Raw genomic sequence first — 25,070 nt, forward strand, 5'->3', positions numbered from 1 at the left:
TAGGAAGTTTTTCCTAATGTCCAACCTAAACCTCCCTTGCTGCAATTTGACGCCATCGCTTCTTGTCATTACTTTCAATAGTGAACAATTGTGGTAGACTGGTATGTGTTCAGTGAAAGTATCTGCATATCAGGATCAGCATCAAGTGTACAGGCAAGACAGCAACCATTAAAGTACATGAAACTCATGCTGGAAAACACAGCAGCAATAACCATCCAGTTACTGTCTAAATATTTAGAGAACAGATATAGAGCAAATAAGTGGAAAAAAGCCTAGTTCTATGTCTGAAAGTAGGCCTTTTTCTGCTTATTTTCTCTACAGTTGAGAATCTGAATATTTGTTTGCATTCTTGTCAAATTTTCTTCTCAAAGCAATTATTTGCAGATTGGAAAGCTTTTGATTTCTCTTTTACACAGAAACTATTGTTATAACTCTCAAACAAGTTGGTAATAGATTAAGAAGACTGTATATCCCTAAACAAACAGGAAAAAAGACTGTTCTCTCTGAGTTTTTTGTAGTTGCTTGTAATGTTGATTTTGCAGCTGAAAAGTTTTATCTGTAACTGAGCCCTAAATATGTTTCGTTTTTTTTCTTTTTGTCTGCTTGGCCACATTCTGAGATGCTTTTTTTAAAAAGTTATATAGTCAATAGCTAAAGAATTCCTCCCCGTTTTGTAGGGTGAACATCATTTTCATTGACACACACATTCAGGCTTCCCTTTGCCTTGAGGAAGTGTGTTGAAGCTTGAGGTTCTTCCCTGAGGCACTGATGAATTGCTTGATATAAATGCATCCATCACTTTCAAAGGCCTTCTGGTCCTAGGATTCTTAACCACACTGGTAGAGAAGAGTAATAGAATGAGGTGTAATTGCTGTTCATTATTTTCATATATTGTAGCAATCAAAAGTATTCCAGGCACTCCACAGAAGACACTCAGAATGACCTGATTTTAAATTAGTTGGTGGGTGCCACCTAATTTATGAGAATTCAGTCCAATGCTGCTACTGACATCAAAAGCAGTTGCTATTTCCTGTTTGCAAGCACTTCCATAGATTGATAGATTATAATGCCAGAAAGGACTATTGTGATCATCTAGTCCGACCTCTTGCATAACACAGACCACAGATCTTCCCTATATTAATTCCTGTTTGCACTAGAGCATATCTTTTAGAAAAACATGCAGTCATGATTTTAAAATTCCAGTGATGGAGAATCCGCCACAATTGTAGGTAAGCAGTGCCAGTGGTTAATTACCCTTACTGTTGAAAGATTGTATGTCTTATTTCTAGCCTGAATTTGTCTAGCTTCAGCTTCCTGCCATTGGATCGTATTACAATCTACTATATTGAAGAGCCCTTTCTTATCAAATTTCTGTTCCCCATGTAGGTGCTTATAGACTGTGATCAAATTACCCATAGCCTTCTTCTTCAAGTGCTTGTTCATATAAATTCCAATTAGGTGTGTGCGCGCCGCATGCAGTTCTCCGGAAGGTTCTTCCTCTAGCAGCATCCATCGAGTCGGCTCTGGAGCCCCCTGGAGTCGTGCCTTCATGGCACAGCATATAAGGCCCTGCCGACCCACTGCCTCTCCAGTTCCTTCTTACTGCCAGTGACGGTCGCCGGAGCATTTCATCTCTCATGTTCAATGAGCGATCCTCTAGTGTAGTGTTTCTGTAAATAGTTAGATAGTTTTTTAAAAAGTTGTTTGTCTTTAGTTAGACTTTAGGACTTGGGGTACTGGGGGTGTTTTCCCTGCCCCTTTTCCCCATCCCTCTCCCAGGCCCGGGGCATGCCTCTGACCCAGGGGTTTAAGCCATGTAAGGTTTGCCAGAAGCTTGTGCCCAAGGGCAACCCACACTTGTCTTGTCTAAAGTGCTTGGGGGAGTCCCATCAAATGGACAGTTGTAAGAGCTGTAGGAGTTTTGGCCCTGTAGTGGGGTGGTTACCCACTCTGGCCCTGACAGGGCTGAGGCCAGCCCTGAGAGAGGGCTGGGGCTGTGGGGAAAAGCCCAGCCTGATTGAGGGAGCACCTGCAGCTATGGCCAACTCAGTCAGGCCCAGCTGGCCCCTATAAGAGGCTGTGAGCCAGGAGGCCACGCAGTCTCCCTCTGCCTGTAGAGGGAGAAGGGCCTGGCTGCAAGGTGCCGAGCAGGACACCTAGATTGGAGCAGGGCTGGGGAAGGGCCAGAGGAGCTGGGAGCTCTGGCCTGGAAAGCCTCAGGCTGCAGGCCTGACTACAGGCCAAATAGGTGCAGGGCTGCAGGGGGGCAGCCCATGGGTAGGCGGAGGCAGCAGGTCCAAAAACCCCTTGCCTGTGATGAGTGGCGTATACACTGCAGTCTGCCCCTGATATAAGGGGCTAAGTGGGGACTGGCAGTAGCCCAGGCTGAGGCGAGGTGAGATTAGAGTGTGGGGGGTTCCCCTGGGTGGGGAGACCCAGAACCTGAGAGTGTGGAGGTACTGCCAGGGGGGCAGCACCCCAGAGAAAGGGGCACCAGGTCCTGGGGAGGGACATGGGGGCCAGCAGTAAGGCAGATCACTAGCCTGCAGAGGGCGCTCTGGTGGCTGAACGAGCTAATTCCCGACAACTACCAGCAGGAGTCACCACCAGGTGAGTCCAAACCTTTACAGGCCCCCACACAAAGAAAGAGAGGGACCACAGATTAAAGTTACTGCTAATGGAAGCAGCTTTGTGCCCTCAGTCTGAGTCGAGCCCCATGGACACAGCACTGGGCTCCTCAGCATCTATGTACAGGGTGCAGGCTTCGGTCCGGGAGGTGCCGAGGAAGGACTCTGGTGTCAGAGATCCTCGGCACCCACTCCCCAGCGCTGAGGATGGTGTGGGATCAATCTCTGCACCGCTCACAGTCTCCTGTCCCAAAGAAGAAGCACAGGAAGACTGCTAAAGGGCACTCCCCTTCCTGTGCAAGGGAACAGGAACCACCTAAGGGAGGGGGACCAGTGCAAGACCGCACCTCCGCTCCAGCTCTGGGAGTTCTGCATAGCACACTCCATACTTTTGGAAGCATCCTATCTTCCAGGGTCGCAGAACGAACCAGCAGACCGTCTCAGCAGGTTTTTTCACAATCATGAGTGGTCTATCCACCTGGATGTAATAATATCTTCCAATAGTGGGGAGTTCCCCAAATCGACCTGTTCACCACAAGGGCCAACAGGAAGTGCCTACAATTCTGCTCCTTCCTGATCCACAGCCCGGGTTCGTTGGCAGACACATTTCTGCTTCCATGGAAGGACTGACTGTTCTACATATTTCCTCCTATATCACTGATTCACAAGGTCCTCCTCAAGATCCAGAGCGATGGAACCTCGGTGATCCTGGTGGTATCTGCCTGGCCACGTTTGCATTGTTACACCATGCTACTGGAGCTATCAGTGGATACTCTAATAACTCGACCATTAGTTCTGGACCTCATCACTCAACATTACAGAAGGCTTCAGCATCCCAATCTCGAGTTTCTCCACCTCATGGCTTGGAAGCTGCATGGTTGAACCCGCTAGAGCTCACATGCTTAGACCCCGTTAGGGAGGTTCTTCTGGGTAGCAGAAAACCTTTGACCAGAGCTACTTACTTGGCCAAGTGGAAAAGATTCACGATTTGGTGCTTGCAGAGCCGTATCTCTCAGACACAATAATTGGTCCTCCTGAAGTTGCAAGAGCAGGGCTTGTCTCACTCCTCAAAAAAGGTTCACCTGGCTGCCATCTCAACTTTTCACCCAGAAGAGCATGGCCACTAACCAAATGGTGTGGTGGTTCCTCAAGGGGTTGGACAGATTATATCCTCAGATTCAGCAGCCCACCTCCACTTGGGACCTTAACTTGATACTCTCAAGACTGATGGGGCCACCATTTGAGCCCCTAGCAACATGCTCACTTCTGTACCTTTCCTACAAGGTGGCCTTTTTGTTTGCAAGAATATCAGCCAGAAGGATGTCCAAGCTCAAGACTCTCAGATCCGACCCTCCATATAGCATTTTTTTACAAAGTTAAGGTGCAAATGCGACTTCACCCATCTTCCCAGAGGTGGTCTCGAATTTTCATGCCAACCAAGACATATTCTTTCCAGTCTTTTTCCCAAAACCCCATGCCAATAGCCACCAGCAGAGGCTTCACTCCCTGGACATATAGCGTGCACTGGCATTTTATATTGAACAAACTAAGCCATTTTGCAAGTCGAACCAGCTATTTGTTGTGGTTGCGGACAGGATGAAAGGCCTCCCAGTGTCGTGGATCACATCCTGTATCCAGGCTTGTTATGACCTGGCAAAGGTCCCTGCCCCTGCTCTGACTGCGCACTCCCCCAGAGCTCAGGCATCCTCGGCAGCCGGCCTGGCCCAGGTAACGATCAGGAAATATTTAGAATGGCAATGTGGTCTTCAGTCCACACCTTCACTTCACATTATGCCAGCATGCCAGGGACGATGCAGCGTTGAGCAGGGCTGTGCTTCAGTCAGCAATTCCATGAACTCCAACCCCACCTCCTGTGTAAGGCTTGGGAGTCACCTATTTGGAATCAATATGAGCAAGCACTCGAAGAAGAAGAAATGGTTACTCACCTTCTTGTAACTATTGTTCTTTGAGATGTGTTGCTCATATCCATTCCAAACCCACCCGCCTTCCCCTCCGTCGGAGTATCTGGCAAGAAGGAACTGGAGAGGTGACGGGTCTTATATGTGGCGCCATGAAGGTGCAACTCCAGGGGGCTCCAGAGCCAAGCCGACAGTTGCTGCTCGGGGAAAAGCCTTCCAGCAAACTGTGTGCATGGCGCGTGCACATACCTAATTGGAATGGATATGAGCAACACAGCTCGAAGAACAACAGTTACGAGAAGGTGACTAACCATTTCTTCTCCTCAATAAACCAAACAGATTGAACTAATTGAATCTGTCACTATAAGGCATGTTTTCTAATACTTTAATCATTCTCATGACTCTTCTCTGGACCCCCTCCAATTTATCAACATATTTCTTGAATTGTGGGCACCAAATATTCCAGTATTCCAGCAGTAGTTGCATTAACAGTATTCCAGAATAACAGTATTCCAGCAGTAGTTGCATTAGTGCTAGTATAACCTCCCTAATCCTATTCACTGCTCCTCTGCTTATACATCCAGGGATCACTGGAATGAACTACACAAGATTTCCAACCGTGGAGAATCAGGTCCATTGTCTATGTTGTATGGTTTGTGAAATTATATAGAAGTTAGTACATAATAAAATATTAATAACAAAAGTACTGAAAATGTAATTTAATGAATTGGGTAACGTTCAGACTTTAAGGTCCATTGTTTTGTGCCTTTCCTGTGTACGCAAACACTTTGGCAAATCAGCACAATGTTTTTTAAATGAGCAAGTTTTTCTAAGCACTGCTCCTGGGATGCTTTGAAGATTGTTCAGTCTGAGTCCCAGCAGCATTATCAGTACTCCCAGTGCTACACAACTCTCATGCCCACAGTAGCCACAACCCTGCAAACTATCAATCAGCACTGCAGGTGGTTTAGTGCCTGCACTGTCAGGAGAATAACTCTATTTATTTATTTATTTATTTATTTTTGCGCTGGTGGGGTTGGGGAGAGGAGTGTGTGAGCATCTGCCTGCACTAGGAAAGAGGATATTGGCTTTTGCTTTGTTGCCTAGTATCCTAGCTTGTGACTCAGCCGATCCATTTCTGCTCTTGTATTTGTGAAAAATGTAAATATAGATTAAACATCAGAAAATGATACTGTTTTTATAGGCCAATAATTTCCTTTTATCCCCTTTTCAAATATTCATCTTTGCTCTGACACTAACTCTAACCAGATGCAAAGAGTCCTGTGGCACCTTATAGACTAACAGATGTATTAGAGCATAAGCATCCGACAAAGTGGGTATTCACCCACGAAAGCTTATGCTCCAATATGTCTGTTAGTCTATAAGGTGCCACAGGACTCTTTGCTGCTTTTACAGATCCAGACTAACACGGCTACCCCTCTGATACTTGTAACCAGATGGGATTTCTGACTCTAGGGAATTTAGAATTTAGAATGGCTCTCAGTACTGTAACTCAGAGATCACTAGTGCAAGCTTATGATTGAAAAAAAATGTTCATGTTACCTTTCTCCACACTCTGAGATGTTCTGTTTCACTTCGCACTTAAAGGAGATTCCATTAGGCTCACAGAAGGCAATGTGCTTTGTATCCTGGAATGACCAGTTCTTCTACCAAGCCTTAAATCATGGGAGAAGAAAAATGGTGTGATATGACTTTTAAATATATTTATAATGGATGAGTTACAGATACTAAAATGTTCTTTCCCTCATTTCCCTGTGGAAACTTTCCCTGCATATTTTCTTGGGTCAAGGACTACCTGACTTCAGCACTGATGTGTACAGCTATTATTAGAGCTATTTCTGGTGATATGATGCAGTGATAAAGAAGCACAAAGCACCACTTGCTGGAAATGTCGTTTTAGTCCTGAAGGGTATGAATTCAGTGAAATCTCCAACTCTTGGAACTAATTATAAGGACACATATTTGGTAACTTAACCAGTAGATAGAGGTTCTCTCATGATGAATGGTACAAAGAAATTTGACCAGCTGTACAAACAACAAGGTTGTGTTGAAATTTTCTTCTTCAGAAGATGAGCAAGAGAACAGTACGCTAATTGTAAATGTCCTCTCCATCAGATCCTTTGGTATAAGTCTGCCTTTCTAAGAGGCTACTCCATGCTGATTGCCTAGTCCATCAAAGTATATTATAAACTCCTTCCTCATAACTCTAGAAAACTTTTGATTCATGTTAAAATGGGAGCACGGTCTTGCAAATAAGTCTATTAGTATATTTCCTCTGTATTGCTGCTTGTTTTCACCAGAAACTTGATTTAGTTTTGGAAGTCAGAGCAGATGCTTTGTATTGCCTGTCTTATTCATATAGCTTATATTCCAAAGTGTTTAAGGGAGAGTCGTTTACAAAGATGTATTGTCTGGCATTCAAAACACTACAGCAAAATTCTGCCCTCATTACTGTGTAGGGTGACCAGACAGCAAATGTGAAAAATCGGGATGGGGTTTGGGGGTAATAGGAGCCTATATAAGAAAAAGACCCCAAAATCGGGACTGTCCCTACAAAATCAGGACATCTGGTCACCCTATTACTGTGGCACAGACAGGTACAAGGGGAATGGCAACCCCCAAACACAGTGCATGCAGGCTGAATGGTGGCTGAGAGAGATCTGGCTGGGGTAACATGCCCAGCAACATTCCTTGCTGCTGCAGAAGATGTATACACTCCTGTCATAAACACCAACTAGCATCTGTAGCGTGTGTGCAGGAAACTCGTGGCCTGGCTTTGTCCACAGACCCCAAGATTCTTCTGACTGTGGTAAATGATTGAACCATTCTCATTCACTCTCTCCGCCCCAATGGCTCTTTAATTATAAGAGTCATAGGGCCAGAGAGAATGACTCTGCAGCCTGGTGGCCAGGGCCCCAGGGTCCAATCCCCTGCTCCAGGGATCCTTTATTTATACATGATGGAACAGCATCAAAAGGAGAGAGGCCCACATCAGAATATCCCATACCTCAGTGGTTAGACTACTCTCCTGGGAGGTGAGAGACCCCTATTCGTATCCTTTCTCCCCATCATGCAGAGCAGAGATCTGAATCCAGGGCTCCCAGATAAGTGCTCTAACCAATGGCCTAATGGGCACCATCCGTCCCGTGTTTTGATGGGACCCAATCTTGTAGATGGCATCTGACCACATCAACCAAATCAGGCCCAGTGTGTGTCTTAGATGCTCCAACCCCAGTTCCTGGACTGCTCTTGGCCTTAGCCAGGAGATAGGCATCCACACGCCAAGAGAAACAGCAGTGCACATGCCCAGAAGCAGAAACTTAGGTGCCTGGAGAAATTCTACAGCAGACATTTTAGGCACCAAGTGAGTTTAGGTGCTTGTAGGGTTAGGCAATAGCCAAGTGGATCGCAGTGCTATAAAACTGGGACTTAGGTTCTGGAGCTCTGTCTGTAAAGCAGCAAAATACTTAAACACATGTTTAACTTTAAGCATGCAAGTCATCCTATTGAATTCAATGTTTCATAGATTCATAGATATTTAGGTCAGAAGGGACCATTATGATCATCTAGTCTGACTTCCTGCACAGCGCAGGCCACAGAATTTCACCCACCACTCCTGCAAAAAACCTCACACCTATATCTGTGCTATTGAAGTCCTCAACTCGTAGTTTAAAGACTTCAAGGAGCAGAGAATCCTCCAGCAACTGACCCGTGCCCCATGCTACAGAGGAAGGCGAAAAATCTCCAGGGCCTCTTCCAATCTGCCCTGGAGGAAAATTCCTTCCCAACCCCAAATATGGCGATCAGCTAAACCTTGAGCATATGGGCAAGATTCATCAGCCAGATACTACAGAAAATTCTTTCCTGGGTAACTCAGATCCCACCCCATCTAATATCCCATCACAGGCCATTGGGCCTATTTACCATGAATATTTAATTACCAAAACCATGTTATCCCATCATACCATCTCCTCCATAAACTTATTGAGTTTAATCTTAAAGCCAGATAGATCTTTTGCCCCCACTGCTTCCCTTGGAAGGCTATTCCAAAACTTCACTCCTCTGATGGTTAGAAACCTTCGTCTAATTTCAAGTCTAAACTTCCTGGTGGCCAGTTTATATCCATTTGTTCTTGTGTCCACATTGGTACTGAGCTTAAATAATTCCTCTCTCTCTCTGGTATTTATCCCTCTGATATATTTATAGAGAGCAATCATATCACCCCTCAACCTTCTTTTAGTTAGGCTAAACAAGCCAAGCTCCTCGAGTCTCCTTTCATAAGACAAGTTTTCCATTCCTCGGATCATCCTAGTAGCCCTTCTCTGTACCTGTTCCAGTTTGAATTCATCCTTCTTAAACATGGGAGACCAGAACTGCACACAGTATTCCAGGTGAGGTCTCACCAGTGCCTTGTATAACGGTACTAAAACCTTCTTATCTCTACTGGAAATACCTCTCCTGATGCATCCCAAGACCGCATTAGCTTTTTTCACAGCCATATCACATTGGCAGCTCATAGTCATCCTATGATCAACCAATACTCCAAGGTCCTTCTTCTCCTCCATTACTTCTAATGGATGCGTCCCTAACTTATAACTAAAAGTCTTGTTATTAATCCCTAAATGCATGACCTTACGCTTCTCACTATTAAATTTCATCCTATTACTATTACTCCAGTTTACAAGGTCATCCAGATCCTCCTGTAGGATATCCCTGTTCTTCTCTAAATTGGCAATACCTCCCAGCTTCGTATCATCCGCAAACTTTATTAGAACACTCCCACTTTTTGTGCCGAGGTCAGTAATAAAAAGTTTAAATAAGATTGGTCCCAAAACCGATCCTTGAGGAACTCCACTGGCAACCCCCCTCCAGCCTGACAGTTCACCTTTCAGTAGGACCCATTGTAGTCTCCCCTTTAACCAATTCTTTATCCACCTTTCAATTTTCCTATTAATCCCCATCTTATCCAATTTAACTAATAATTCCCCATGTGGAATTATTAATTAAACGCCTTACTGAAATCTAGGTAAATTAGATCCACTGCGTTTCCTTTGTCTAAAAAATCTGTTACTTTCTCAAAGAAGGAGATCAGGTTGGTTTGGCACGATCTACCTTTTGTAAACCCATGTTGTATTTTGTCCCATTTACCATTGACTTCAATGTCTTTACCTTCTCCTTCAAAATTTTTTCCAAGACCTTGCATATTACAGATGTCAAACTAATAGGCCTATAATTACCCGGATCACATTTTTTCCCTTTCTTAAAAATAGGAACTATGTTAGCAATTCTCCAATCGTGTGGTACAACCCCTGAGTTTACAGATTCATTAAAAATTCTTGCTAATGGGCTTGCAATTTCATGTGCCAATTCCTTTAATATTCTTGGATGAAGATTATCTGGGCCCCCTGATTTAGTCCCATTAAGCTGTTCAAGTTTCGCTTCTACCTCAGATATGGTAATATCGACTTCCATATCCTCATTCCCATAATGCTACCATTATCCCTAAGATTCTCTTTAGTCTTCTTAAAGACTGGGGCAAAGTATTTGTTTAGATATTGGGCCATGCCTAGATTATCCTTGACCTCCACTCCATCCTCAGTGTTTAGCTGTCCCACTTCTTCTTTCTTTGTTTTCTTCTTATTTATATGGCTATAGAGCCTTTTATTATTGTTTTTAATTCCCTTTGCAAGGTCCGACTCTACTTGACTTTTAGCCTGTCTCACTTTATCCCTACATGTTCTGACCTCAATAAGGTAGCTTTCCTTGCTGATCCCTCCCTTCTTCCACTCCCTGTATGCTTTCTGCTTTTTCTTAATCACCTCTCTGAGATGCTTGCTCATCCAGATTGGTCTACAACTCCTGCCTATGAATTTTTTCTCCTTTCTTGGGATGCAGGCTTCCGATAGCTTCTGCAGCTTTGATTTAAAATAATCCCAGGCCTCCTCTACCTTTAGATCCATAAATTCTTCAGTCCAATCCACTTCCCTAACTAATTTCCTTAATTTTTGAAAGTCAGCCCTTTTGAAATCAAAAATCCTAGTTGCAGATTTATTTTTGTTAATCCTTCCATTCAGTTTGAACTGAATTAGCTCATGATCACTTGAGCCAAAATTATCCCCTACAACCATTTCTTCTATGAGGTCCTCACTACTCACCAAAACCAAATCTAAAATGGCATCCCCTCTAGTCAGTTCAGCAACTACTTGATGAAGGAATCCATCAGCTGTCACATCTGGGAAAATCTGAGCCCTATTATTATTACTAGCACTCGACCTCCATTCTATATCTGGGAAGTTAAAGTCTCCCATGATGACACAGTTTCCATTAGTATTTACTTTATTAAAAACATTAAAGAGGGCTCTATCCATATCCAAATTAGATCCCGGCGGTCTATAGCACACTCCAAGCACTATCCCAGGGGAGACTCTAATAGTTTTCTTCCCCAATGTAATTTTTGCCCAGATGGACTCAGTCTTATCCATTTCATCGCTTCTTATTTCTTTACATTCTACCTCATCACTGATACTCCATCAAAGGTACTCCACCACCTTTACCTTTATTTCTGTCTTTCCTAAACAGCACATACCCTTCAATACCTGTAGTCCAGTCATGACTACTATTCCACCATGTTTCTGTTATCCCTATAATATCTGGTTTCACTTCCTGCACCAGTAGCTCTAGTTCCTCCATTTTGTTACCTAGGCTCCTCACATTCATGTACAAACATCTTAATTTTTGCTGTTTGGCCTCACTCACATTCTGTACCCTAATAGGCACGGTCATTCTACAGCCAGTATAACCTGTTAGACTGGTATCTACACTGCCCTTCCTCCTACCCACGGCTGTATCCTCTCTTACTTGGTTTTCTTTCCTCTCAATGCTAAAATCCGGCGTGGAGATTACCTGGACATCTCCCAACCATCTCCCCCAAATTCCTAGTTTAAAGTTCCCTTAATCAGTTGTGCCAGCCTCCATCCTAGAAGTCTATTTCCTTCCCTACTCAGATGAAGTCCATCCCGAGAGAACTGACCTCTGTCCATGAATGCCTCCCAGTGGCCATACATCCCAACACCCTCCTTATAGCACCACTGCCTAAGCCATCTGTTAATAGTCATCATCTTCTCACACCTTTGTTGCCCTTCTCTAGGAACAGGCAGAATCCCACTAAAGATCACCTGAGCCTCGATTTCCTTAAGCGTCTTCCCCAGCCTAGCATAGTCTCCCTTAATACTTTCCAGCAAGAATCTAGCCATATCATTTGTTCCCACATGAAGGATAATTAGGGGATTCTTTCCTGCTCCCTTTAGAATCCTTTTCAACCTCAGGTCTACATCCCATATCTTAGCACCTGAAAGACAGCACACCCTCCTATTCTCTGGATCAGCTCTGGTTACAGGCCTGTCTATTCTTCTCAGTAAAGAGTCCCCAATCACATAGACCTGCCTTTTCCTGGTGACGGTGCTATTCTCCAGTCTGTCCCCTGTTCCCTCTGGCTGCAAATTCTTTCCATTCCTATTCTCCCTTGTAATCCTCTTTAACCCATCCTGTATCCTCCTGGAGCTCATATTTGGTGTAGTCTCCATTAACTCTTCCCCTTTTTCTATAGGACTAGCTGCTCTTCTCTTTTTCCTTGCCCTTCCACCTTCAGTGACTATCTGCTGAGCCCCTTCTTCATTTTCCAACTCTGCAAACCTATTCTTGAGCTCTGTTTCTCCTTCACTAGCCCCTCTTTTCCTCTTCCTGGTTCTTTTAGTCACATGCTTCCACTGACCACTTTCCTCACCCAGTGTCTCCTCAGAATTCCCCAGTCCTGCTTCCATCTGCAAGTCTGAGCTTTTCCCTTCAGATACCTCATGTCTTTGCTCCATAATCTGCTCAAACCCCTTCCTAAACTCAACCAGACTTTCCACCTGCATCTCCAAACCTCAGATCTTTTCCTCCATCAGCTCTATCAAATGGCATTTCATACAAACAAAACTCTTACCAGGTGCCACCTCCAGGATCATGTACATACCACAGCTTCCACATCCAGTCATCTTCATTGTGTCTTCCGCTAATGTTAATAATATAAAATGAGAAAATATTTAGTATTTTCACTTCAGCTTTTAATATTTACACACTATACAAATTAAAATTGTGATATCACACACATACAATATATCACTGAATATTCAGTCTAAACATGATTAAACATTTCCCTCTCTTCACCAAAGAATAAATATAATAGATTTTAAATCCCTGGTGACTACTTTGTGATTTCCTGCACAAGGAATTTTTGCGCTAGTGTAGCTACACTGATTTAGCTTTTGAAACCAGGGAAACTACACTGCTATGCAAATCATTCTTTCCACTGGTGCAGCTGCATCAGGGTACCTGCCTTAGTGCAGAAATTTCTACTGTAGTCAAGCCCTTAGAAGCCATCTCTTCAAATACTATCACCCCGTAAAGAGAGAGAGAGAGAGGGAGGGAGGAAAAGCTTCTAGAATGTCTTAGATATGGCTTCAGTAGTAAAAGTTCCCTGAAAGTTCCAAATAAATTTCTGTTAATGGTTAAACTTCTTCATTCCCTCCACAAAGCACTAAAAAAACCTTTTAATTATCATTTTCTGCAGAAATTCTTTGATTCAAAGAATGTGCATAAAGTTACATTTTAAAATTATAATAGTGTAGAATTCCTCCTAAATAAATTCTACTAATCAGTTGGCTATTTTTTCAGTTGTAGTCTATAATTCCCGAGTTAGAAGCAATTCAGTCAAAGTGAAGAATTCTTTTCTTCTCTTTCTTTTCTGAGTTCCCACATGCTGCCAGTCACAACTCCAAAACACTAGGGACAGGCTAACCAAGAAAGTAAACAAGCCCAAATCCTATTAGTAAATAAAAAAAAATTACTTGCAAATATTTGTGTGTCTAGAACTTCCTCCCCTTTTGCCACACTGTTTTTCATAGCCTCTTTTATTCACTAATTCGTGAACATTCTGGAGAGGTAGTATTTATTCATCAGAATGTGTTTAGGAAGCAGACATCATAAAAACAAGCATGAATAATGTTCATGTTTTCATTCTCACTAGGAGAGCTCCAGCAGCTGTTTTGTAAGGAGAAGCATTTTGCCATATCATAGAATCTCAGGGTTGGAAGGGACCTCAGGAGATCATCTAGTCCAACCTCCTGCTCAAAGCAGGACCAATCCCCAATTTTTGCCCCAGATTTCTAAATGGCCCCCTCAAGGATTGAACTCACAACCCTGGGTTTAGCAGGCCAATGCTCAAGGGAGTTGGAAAGAGAAATAAAAATAAAACTTTTTAAAAAATCAGCACTAGGGAGGTGGTGTGGAGAAAATTGATTTCAGCCACCACCAAGTAAGGTTGAATAGGGCTATCTAGTCTGGCAGCACTTCACAGTTAGGGATTAACCTGGTCATCCATCTGTGTGCTGGAGGGCAGCCAGGCCGCGAAGAGAGGAGAATAACTACACTGGAGCACACACCCCCGGCACCGCCTGGTAGGGTAGTATCAGACGTATATGCTGTGCTATGCGTTTAGAAGACAATCTGAGGAGCTGGAGAGACCAGTGGCGGAAGTGGCAAGCAGCAGTTGCACCACACAAAGAAAGCAGCACTACAGCAGCAGCCAGTAGTTTCCTCCATGCTGACATCAACAAAGTTCTGGTGCTGGGTCTGTGCATGCACGCCCGTCAGAGAACAAAGAGCACCAAGACAGCATACTCCATGGCAGTATGCAAATACTGGAGGTACGTGTCACAGGTCAAGACAACTGCACCTGGATTCCCCCTCAGTGATTCAGCAAGAGCACCCACTCTCAGGCTGTTGTCTCTCCGGGTGGGGGGAGACACGTCCCTCTCCCTTCTGACTGGGGTATTCCCAGGCCCCTTCATTGTGTAATTCCTAGCACAGACAGATTGCCCTCGAACACCTGCTTGCTTTCTCTTCAGAGATGGATAACTGCATAACTGCTACAGTTATAAGTTACCACATAGCTCTTTCGAAGCAAGCCTACTTTATTCTTACAGTACAAAGCATCACGGAGAAAATATAGTAAACACAATAAAAGAACCTACACACATGCTAATAAGTTTAGCAGATTTCATCCTAACTCTCAAATGGGATTTGGCAGGTGCAGCCTTTTAATACCCCATCCTAGGGGCATCCTTGCAAGTTCATTGGAGCTTCAGTTCAGAACAAGTACACAGACTTATGAGGCCTCTGTAGACCAAATCCTTCCATTTCTCCCTTAGGGATTGGGCCCTCTGTAGACCACAGTTCCTGTCCATTTGCTGGATCAGGAAGAAGGCCCTAAATTAGTTTAAAATGAGATTTTATCCAAAAGTCTTTCCTTTGTCTCTTGGTCTCTAGAGAATCCAGTTTGAACGTGTATGTACATATCTCCTGGGGGGATGTAAGTGGCTACAAAGGCTGATCCTGGAGGAAGTCCATTAGCATCTCCCCTGCCTATTAGAGAAGGTACATACAGTGCCACAATAACATATACAGTTACATTTTAATACAATGTACCCCAAACTTGGTAACCCTAATTCAGTAAGGTTTAATTTAACTCAGTAAAGTTTATCTTAATTCCATAAAGTTTGTTTAGGATAGTAACAGGATACTGTCAGGCTGTCACAACGTGAACAAGCTCTGATGAAAAATGTCTCCTCATGGTGCCAAGTTAGTCCCATTGAAATGGGTGACTAGTTATTTTCTGGTTTGAGTCTTTTCTGTCTGACTTACATTAAAATAGTAATTTATAACTTGTTGTCATTGGTTAAAATAAAGTTGATCAGTATAATATTTTAGTATAATATTTTAGTGCTAAAGTATGTGCTTTAACCCCACTGAAGTTAAGCAAATGAATAAATGTTTTGTTGAATGAAGGCATTAAATCTGTTCATGATGATATGAGAATAGTCATATATTAGTCCTACTCTCAGCTGCACACATTTGCATTGCAACTAAGTAATTAGAATCTGTCTTCAATGTATAGAGTTTAATTTAAGATTGGAAGATAACTGAAGAATATGATGCTTATCTCTAGTTTTAAGTGCCTCAAAGGTTAATTGCTTTATTGCCCTACAGTAACTATGCTTACAAAATTTTCAGTGCATATCATTCACTCCTGCTATATAGAAATATCAGTATATTGAAGATTTTTGAAATCTAGTGAGATGTAGAAGATTTGCCAATTAAAAATTGTAAATAATTTTTGTGAAAGAGAGTGAGAAAGAGTTGGGACAGTGTGCTTTCACCAGTAAATGTGTATAGTTAAATGTAATGTGTGATCCATTTTAAAGATTCTGAATATAAAAACTGACTTTTTTTAAATGGGAAAAATCAAACCATGCGATATAATTATCAGGGGAACTATACCGATGTTTGTTTAGTTTATTTGAATGTCAGGCACTACTATCTTAAGTACAGCGTGCATCTGGGACAAAACTAAAAGGGAAAATGTTTCATTAAAAAGAATTATTTTGATTTTTTTCTGCTATTAATGCAAACCAAGTTCGGCATAGACCAAACCATCCCCAGTATTGTCAAATTTCAAACGAATTAGCTTTTAACACTGACTATTTCTGAGAAACCAAAATTAAACAAACTGCCAGTTAGTAATTTTGCAAATTAACTACTAAGGAGAAACAGCTGCATAAGAATTTCCTACAGTTAGAGGCCAATCCTGGTAGTCTATAGATTCAATGATGCAGATTCAGGCCCCTAATGCATTTTAGTTTGAATTATCCTGAGATGGTTAAATGCCTTAGAAAGAAAACACCACATTTCTATGAGCTCTGTCTTTAATACTCTTAAAATAGGTGTGTTTTAGTGGCCGCGGTTGCAATGGAAACGATATAATTTAAGATACTTTTTTATAGTTTATGGTTGATGCTCTGGTTTGGGCATGTGTATCGTACAGGCACTTTAGTGTTTGGTATATTACTAAAACACGAGACATTGACTCCATTCAAATAAATGAGATATAGGATAATGGAGGGAATTTTCAGTGTAATTGTGACATGAAGTGAAGTGGCCCTGCTTTTGGAATGAGAAGTTTTGCTAATTGAAGTTGTGGTATGTAGCATATCGTTCAGAACATGAATAAACAGTTGGAACCTTTTCCATTAGCAGCTATTTCTACTTGAGTTGATGTACCCTTTGTGTCATATGTACAGTGGCAGTACTGTTTCTATTCTATCAGTTATGTTGAATAACTAATAAGTAAGGTTCAGATTCTGTCATGGGTATTTTTAGTAAAAGTCATGGACAGTAAACAAAAATTCACAGAAGCCCATGACCTGTTGCTGACTTTTACTGAAAATATGGGGGCTCTGGCCCCAGGCGGCTTCTCCAGCCCCACCGCTGTGGCAGGGGCTGAAGCCAAAGAAGTCACGGAGGTTCATTAAAGTTATGGAATCAGTGACCTTCACGACAAACTCATATCCCTCACTAACTGTCTTTCTAAAGTGGGTTTTAGCCCATGAAAGCTTATGCCCAAATAAATGCGTTAGTCTCTAAGGTGCCACAAGTACTCCTCGTTGTTTTTGCGATTCAGACTAACACGGCTACCACTCTGAAACCTGTCTTTCTTTTGTGTGTGAAACCAGGTTCCTTTTTAATTTCAGTGTTGTTCTCAAAATGCGTAACAGAGATGAATTCTTGAAAGCTGGGGCCAGTCATCTATTTAAATATAGTAGGTGAAGCTTAAAGGTGTATTGAAATCAATACTCTACTTTGTAGCTCATTAAAAATATTTCAGTATCCAGTCTGATAAGGCATTGATTAATAGAATTTTGCAGCAAAATATGAGTTTGATGGTGTGCTATGGGTTGCTTTTGCTGAATTCATAGGATTTAACATTTTACCTTGTTATGTGTGTGGCATGTTCCAGACCTAAATAGAAAAGGAGAAAAACAATTTCAGGACAGCGTGGAAAAACAATATCTAATAATTGGTGAGGAGCTGCAGTTAGCCAGTTGATGGCATTTAGCAGCAGCATGGGAGTCTAGTAATCACTGTGTCGCCATGCAGCACCAACAGAGTAAATAAAGAAATAAAACACTTTGTGAACTTGACCCTCACGCACGTTTTTGGAATCATACATCCTGTGAGTATGCGGTTGAGTCATTAGGTCTATTTACACATACTGTTCTAGGAAAATGTCATCTCCAAGGTGAAACTGGAGCCAGTTTTGTTCTGCATAGAACCAGTCAAACAAATTAAAAACCTAAAATCTAAATAAGAAGGTAAGTTAAGGCCTGATCCAAAGCCCATTGAAGTCAATTGAAAGGCTCCCATTGACTTTAATGGGCTTTGGACCAGGCCCTTAATTATTATCTCATTGAAAGTGCTAATTCAGAACACTGAATTGTAATAAAACCTTCCTGCTTTTCAGTACAATATATTATAGACAAAAATGGCTATTTACTTAAATTATTTTGAGGTGACAAAGATCAATACCCCTTCGCTAACATCTCCTCCAAAAACACCAAAATTCAGCAAGATGGAAACTCATTTCTGCAGAACACACTTAGATTATACATTCAGACCAGAAGCACTTTTATAGGTTGTGTTTAAAAAACAAAACACCTTTTTTAAGGTATTAAGTACCACTTAGGAGAAAATAAGCAAAACTTCTCCCTTCCAGTTTACGTGAATTAATGATGAAAACACTTAATACAGAAAAGTCAAATGAAATAAAACAGTGGGTTTTTTGCACTGACAGCTCTTAAGGAATTTTTTTTTAAATTCTGTATCAAACTGTCTACACTGAATTAAAGTAAGATTTGCAAAATTGCCTAAATGACTTAGAAATACAAGTCACTTACGCACTTCAGAACATCTCACCCTAAATCTTTCCTTCTAGAGAAATACAGACATATTTAGGCCTATATAAATAGACTCATTGAACTTGATTCAGAATTGGAATTGGTTGCCTTTGATGAGGCTTTGCTAGTTGGACCCAGTGGAGTAGCACCATTAGAGGAAGGAAAGGGACTAGACACAGTCAATCAGGAGAAGTTGTCCCCACACTTACCACCAAAGGCAGGATGATTTCAAGCAGGGCCCTATTGATTTTTTCCAACATGAAACTCCCGTTATATAATCACTCTTTCAGTCTCCTATATCACCCCACCCAGTCCCATATACTCTGATGCTATCTAGGATCAGACGGGGTGGAGATAGGGATGATTGGCCTTCCCCAGTGCATTTTCAGGCATCAGGGTCCAGGCCAGCTGCTTAGTTTCATGATGTTACTGTTAATTATTGTGGCAATGTTGTTATATGGATTTAATTTGCTGTTTGAGAATTTGTCAGAACTTCATAGGAGGAAACCCCTTGGACATGGAGACGGGTTGTCCTTTTCCCATAATGTGAACGTGTGAGCTAAGTCATGACGTATATGCAAGAAGTGAGAAAGAGAAGTTAGGTGTGGAATGGACCTTAAAATAAAGAGAGCTTTGTAACATCACACCCCACCCTGCTGTGGGAAGGTTTGTCTTATTAAGTAGGAGCAGGCTTTAACCCTGTGGGGCCATTAGTATTTTAACTTTGATTTATTTGTAACTAGTAAGACTAGCAGATGCCTGAAATCTTCGATTTTGATATTGGCTAAATAAAAGTTGAGGTGAGCGGTATTTACACTCAGACTCTCTTCTGTGAATTTTATTGCTGCTACCAACAATATATTAAGCTAAAATACAGGGCAACTAACACTAAAGTGGTGCATGTTTTTTATGATTATGATTATTATTATTATATTTTTCACTCACTGAATAATGGACATTTATTGGATTTGAGTCTTATTGCAGACGTGACCCTGTAGTATAGCTTTTTATCAGTGAGGCCCTAAATACAGAGATAATTCAATTCTGACCTTATTTCTATGCCAATACTTAAAACTGTTTGGGTGTGTCGGCTCTTGGTTACTAGGTTCAGTCAGGACCAGGTAAAGGACATAACTTTGTAAGTCAAGGGTCTTTAGTTGTGGAGCTGTCTCAATCTTCCATATCTTTTGGGACATGATAATAATAAGACTCATTTATTTCAGCAGAGTTCTCCCTGAGTTTTGTTTTTGGACCCCTTCTTTTTTTTTTTCAATTTTTATCTCTCTCTCCCCATTCCCCTTTGTTTATTAATACATAATACAAAATAGTATAGCAGTCAAAAATTCAAATGCTGAAGGCATCTACAAGCAAATCTGCCAACTCCCAGCCAAATCTTTCTAGCACCAGCCGAAAAATATTTTTCATAGTTTCATAAGGCATTGAAATAAAAAAAAAAGCAAACACATACACTAAAATCAGAAATTAAGATCAGCTATCCAGTGGACCACCAAACAGAACTAAAGGACTTCCCCCACAGGAACACTACCACTCTAAATGAGTGAAAAATGTCCTATTAACACAAAACATAGTGAAAAAAAGAAAGCCTGTTTCTGAGAGAAACTTTAGTTCTAGTTGGTGAGTTGATTTTATTGTGCTGTATTGTTTTCCTTCAAGCGTTCATGAAAGTCTGAAATAAAATTGTATTTTTCCACTTGTGCTAGAAATCTGCCGAGGACATTTTTTAGATTTTGCATTGTAATGCTTTTGGTGTTCAAAGTTTTGATTGCTATTTTTATAAGAATTTAGGAAGGGTCTGGAACACACTAAGTACACTGTTAGTTTTTCACTGCTTTTCTGTGTCTTCATTTGCTTACAGACCTTTCAGCAATCTTCTCTACAGCAGAAAACTAAAAAGAAAAACAAAGGTAAGCATTAAATGGGTACTTTTTGAAGTGATGGTAAAAAACAGAAATGTGAATATTACTGTTTAAAATATTGTAGTATTTTACAGGTTGCAGTTTGTTAGCCTGAACCAAATTTATAGTCATCAGTTATCCATATGACAGAACTATCCAACCAGGATTAACAGCCCTTCTCTGATTCAGCACATCTTAACTGTATTCAACATTCTCTTTTACAGAGGTCTGAGCATGTTACTGAATTGCACTATGCAGGGTTTTGTGGGTCTTTCGAATGTTAGTAAAGCTGTACTTTTCAAAGTATTATCCAATATAAACCTATTTTAATCTTTTTAATATATATTTTTAAGCAGCCCTGCCTGTATGTACATTCATGTGTAGCTATTGGTGTGTTTACATATGTTGCCATGAAATGAACTATCAGGATGTACACAAACATATGTACCCACATAACACTGTATTTATATATCTTGTCCTCCTTTCCTATAGAATCCGTCTTGTTGCCTTCATTTATTGCATTTTGTCTTGTGCTCAGATTATAATATCTGTAAGATAAGAGAATATATGTACTTTTTTCTTTTGCCATGCACACATTTTGTTGCTTGATTAAAAAGAAATAATAATAATGACAAAGAAATTATTATTGAAATGTTTCTGTTAAGTTTGTAAAGATGGATCAGATTTTTAGACAAATTTAGCATTTTGTGTTTGATTGATTAAATGCATAATGTGAAGCCTTTCACGTATACTCATTTCAATTTAACTATTTGCATTTTTAGCTCCAATTCCTGGTAAGAGCAAAAGACGGATTTCCTGTAAAGATCTGGGCCGTGGGGACTGCGAGGGCTGGCTTTGGAAAAAGAAAGATGCCAAGAGTTATTTCTCCCAGAAATGGAAAAAATATTGGTTTGTTCTGAAGGATACTTCTCTATACTGGTATATCAATGAGGAGGTAAGAAATAGGCCCATTCGTTGCTCATCCTGTCTAATGCTAATAAGTCTTATACTGTTTTGTTGTCATAATTAGATGGAAGGTCAAATACCATCCTGAAAACAGGTGAGTGATTTTATTCACCCAAATAAACTTACTTAAATCAGTAAGATTACTTGTATGACTAAAGTCACTCATATGCATTAGAGTTTGCAGGATTTCCCCTTTAAGGTTTTTTTTTTTTTGGAACATAAGGAAGAATGTAACTACTCACCTCTATATTTCCATACCGTTAATAGCGTGTAATAAAGTCATCATTCTCTCTTGACAACAAAACACTAATTTAGAAGAGCAAATCTAGAGTCATTTGTCCCTGTCATGATAACTGAGCCTACATTATAGCCATAATTTATGTTGCATTTGGGGGTACCTTATTTAATTGTAATAAGGAATCTGTGGTATTTCTAAAATCCACTGTAGTTATGCAAAACGGTCTCAAATTGTGTTCTCTTTTGATACATTGTATCTAATTTGGATTATCGTTTTGAGTCCTTAATTATATACTGATAATGTTGGAAGAGCATCATTAAGCTGCCTAAGACCCTGATCCTGAAAGGGTCCCTCATTTATCTAATTTATTTGCTTCTTTGGAAGAATAATTGTTTTTTAAATCCCTTTTTGGTGGAATGGACTCTTTGCCAGTTGTGTGAAAGATCAGAATTTCTTTTGGAAAATCCAACTTTTTTCTTAATGGAACTCTTTTTAGGAAACTGAGATAATTTTAAACTCTGATAGACTCTCATGCAGTAAAATATATTTACACCATGTGTCTGAATTAGAGCTGTCAAGCAATTAAAAAACAATAATAGAATACTATTTATATAAATATTTTTGGATGTTTTCCACATTTTCAAATATATTGATTTCAATTACAACACAGAATATAAAGTGTACAGTGCTCACAAGTCCACTCGGTCCTACTTCTTGTTCAGCCAATCATTCAGACAAACAAGTTTGTTTACATTTTCAGGAGATAATGCTGTCCGCTTCTTGTTTACAATGTCACCTGAAAGTTCGAACAGGCGTTCACATGGCACTGTTGTAGCTGGTGTTGCATGATATTTACGTGCCAGATGCACTAAAGATTCATATGTCCCTTCATGCTTCAACCACCATTCCAGAGGACATGCATCCATGCTGATGATGTGTTCTGCTTGATAACGATCCAAAGCGGTGCAGACCCAACACATGTTCATTTTCATCATCTGAGTCAGATGCCACTAGCAGAAGGTTGATTTTCTTTTTGGGTAGTTCGGGTTCTGTAGTTTCCGAATCAGTATGTTGCTCTTTTAAGACTTCTGAAAGCATGCTCCACACCCTGTCCCAATGAGATTTTGGAAGGCACTTCAGATTCTTAAATCTTGGGTCAAGTGCTATAGGTATCTTTAGAAATCTCATATTGGTACCTTCTTTGAGTTTTGTCAAATCTGCAGTGAAAGTGTTCTTAAAACATACATGCTGGGTCATCATCCGAGACTGCTGTAACATGAAATATATGGCAGAATGCAGGTAAAACACAGAGCAGGAGACATACAATTCTCCCCCAAGGAGTTCAGTCCCAAAATAATTAACTCATTATTTTTTTAACGAGCATCATCAGCACGGAAGCATGTCTTCTAGAATGGTGGCCAAAACATGAAGGGACATACAAATTATTAGCAGATCTGGCATGTAAATACCTTGCAACATAGGCTACAGAAATCCCATGCAAATATCTGTTCCCACTTTCAGGTGACATTGTAAATAAGAAGCGGGCTGCATTATCTCCCATAAATGTAAACAAACTTGTTTCTCGTAGATGTTGGCTGAATAAGAAGTAGGAGTGAATGGACTTGTAGGCTTTAAAGTTTTACATTGTTTTGTTTTTGAGTACAGTTATATAACAAAAAAAATCTACATTTGTAAGTTGCACTTTCACGATAAAGAGATTGCATTACAGTACTTGTATGAGGTGAATTGAAAAATACGATTTCTTTTGTTTATCATTTTTACAGTGCAAATATTTGTAATAAAAATAATCTAAAGTGAGTACTGTACACTTTGTATTCTGTGTTGTAATTGAAATCAATATATTTGAAAATGTAGAAAAACATCCAAAATATTTAATACATTTCGATTGGTGTTCTGTTGTTTAATAGCGCGAGTAAAAGTGCGTTTAATCATGATTAATTTTTTTAATCGTGATTAATTTTTTTGAGTTAATCCCATGAGTTAACTGCGATTAATCAACAGCCCTAGTCTGAATGGTTCCAATTCCTCATCAACGTGTGAGTTCTCAACACTCTGGGGCAGACTTTTTGTTTATTACTTCATAGAATAATAGAATATCAGGGTTGGAAGGGACCTCAGGAGATCATCTAATCCAACCCACTGCTCAAAGCAGGACCAATCCCCAATTTTTGCCCCAGATCCCTAAATGGTTCCCTCAAAGATTGAACTCACAACCCTGGGTTTAGCAGGCTAATGCTCAAACCACGGAGCTATCCCTCCTGCCATACTTGTCTGTATGATGCTTAGTCCTGGGAGGCATTTTGGACATTTAGATTATTCTTGTTATTTAAGACCATTGTGGTTCCAAAGTGTGGTATCTTACTATAAAAAATAAAGAACAAGAATAAGCAATGTGTTCTTTCTTTTGATGTGTAAATATGCTCCTGTGACTAAGATAACTTTACTTTTTCCTCCAAGAAAAGAATGTGCTTAAAGATATCCAGCATTGCAGGATCTGTCCTTTCCATACTTTCCTTCCAAATTATTTCAGTTCTACTTTTCTCTGTACATCTGTGCCTTTAAAAATAAAATAAAAATAAATAAAAAGCCATATAGAAGGACATTTAGAATATTAAAAATAATTTTTGGAGTATCTTTAGTTCTTACATTGAAAATTATTTTAAGGGCTCATCATCAGAGAGCGTACTAGATTGTATGCTCCTTATAATGGCGACCTGGTAGCTTCTATTTGTCTGTAAGATTTTATGTATAGTCATAATGCTATGTTATAATGTTATAAATGTTGTTAATAATAAGACCAACCAAGTTTATTACTATACTGTCCTATAGCAATGGAGAAATAAAGGCACCTCAAAGTAATACAGACTCTATGAATCTATTTGAAGTCCCTTTGAGTCCCTTTCTAGTTGGTTTTCTTGCACCAGGATGGAAAAGAGGCAGTTTACTGAATTTAAATGAATACATCCTGTATTCCTGGGAATACCTGTTCCTGTTGTCTTGAGAGAGAGAGAAATTACAGTGTCAAATGATTAAACAAAGGCTTGTTGCATGCTTATGCACTGGTGAATGGTACACTTTTAGAAAAAGGAGAAAGATGTGTGATGTATGTGCTTCTGAAGACATTGCTACAAAAGCATTTTACATAAAGATTGTGTTCCATGATGCCAGAAATCCTTATGTATTTTTCCCCTTTTTGGAGAGGTTGTGAATATCTAATATAATTTAATGGGAGCAATGACAGAGAAAATCTATGAAGCTGGAGCAATACAGTGAAAAATGTTTAAAAGTGGTAGATAGTGTTCTCTGAGAAGTAGAGCAATACCAAAATCTAGACAAATAAATTGACAAGCAGTCCAAGCATTAAAAATGAAAAACAAGTTGCTATGACAATGTGACTATAAATGGGAAACCTAAGCATACGCAGAAACAAATGGAAAGTCCTTTACGTAGGCTAGAAGAACACATATTTGAGTTAGGTGGTGAAAATCAAAAGCATAGATGAAATGAAGACTAAAATTGTCAAAGGCAAA

The 25,070-nt window shown here is 40.4% G+C and overlaps 1 protein-coding gene across 3 annotated transcripts in view; it reads left to right on the plus strand.

The window, feature by feature from the left end:
• CNKSR2 (connector enhancer of kinase suppressor of Ras 2) overlaps positions 1 to 25,070 on the plus strand; it is a 377,815-nt gene that overhangs the window by 258,197 nt on the left and 94,548 nt on the right. For all 3 annotated transcript variants that reach the window (XM_084643098.1, XM_084643099.1, XM_084643100.1), the window contains 2 exons: positions 20,276 to 20,324; positions 21,098 to 21,270. In XM_084643098.1, the coding sequence (XP_084499224.1) occupies positions 20,276 to 20,324; positions 21,098 to 21,270 (222 nt within the window). The remainder of the gene's footprint in view (positions 1 to 20,275; positions 20,325 to 21,097; positions 21,271 to 25,070) is intronic.

Source organism: Lepidochelys olivacea (genome assembly GCF_965140295.1).
Source record: "Lepidochelys olivacea isolate rLepOli2 genome assembly, chromosome: 1".
NCBI lineage: Eukaryota > Metazoa > Chordata > Testudines > Cheloniidae > Lepidochelys > Lepidochelys olivacea.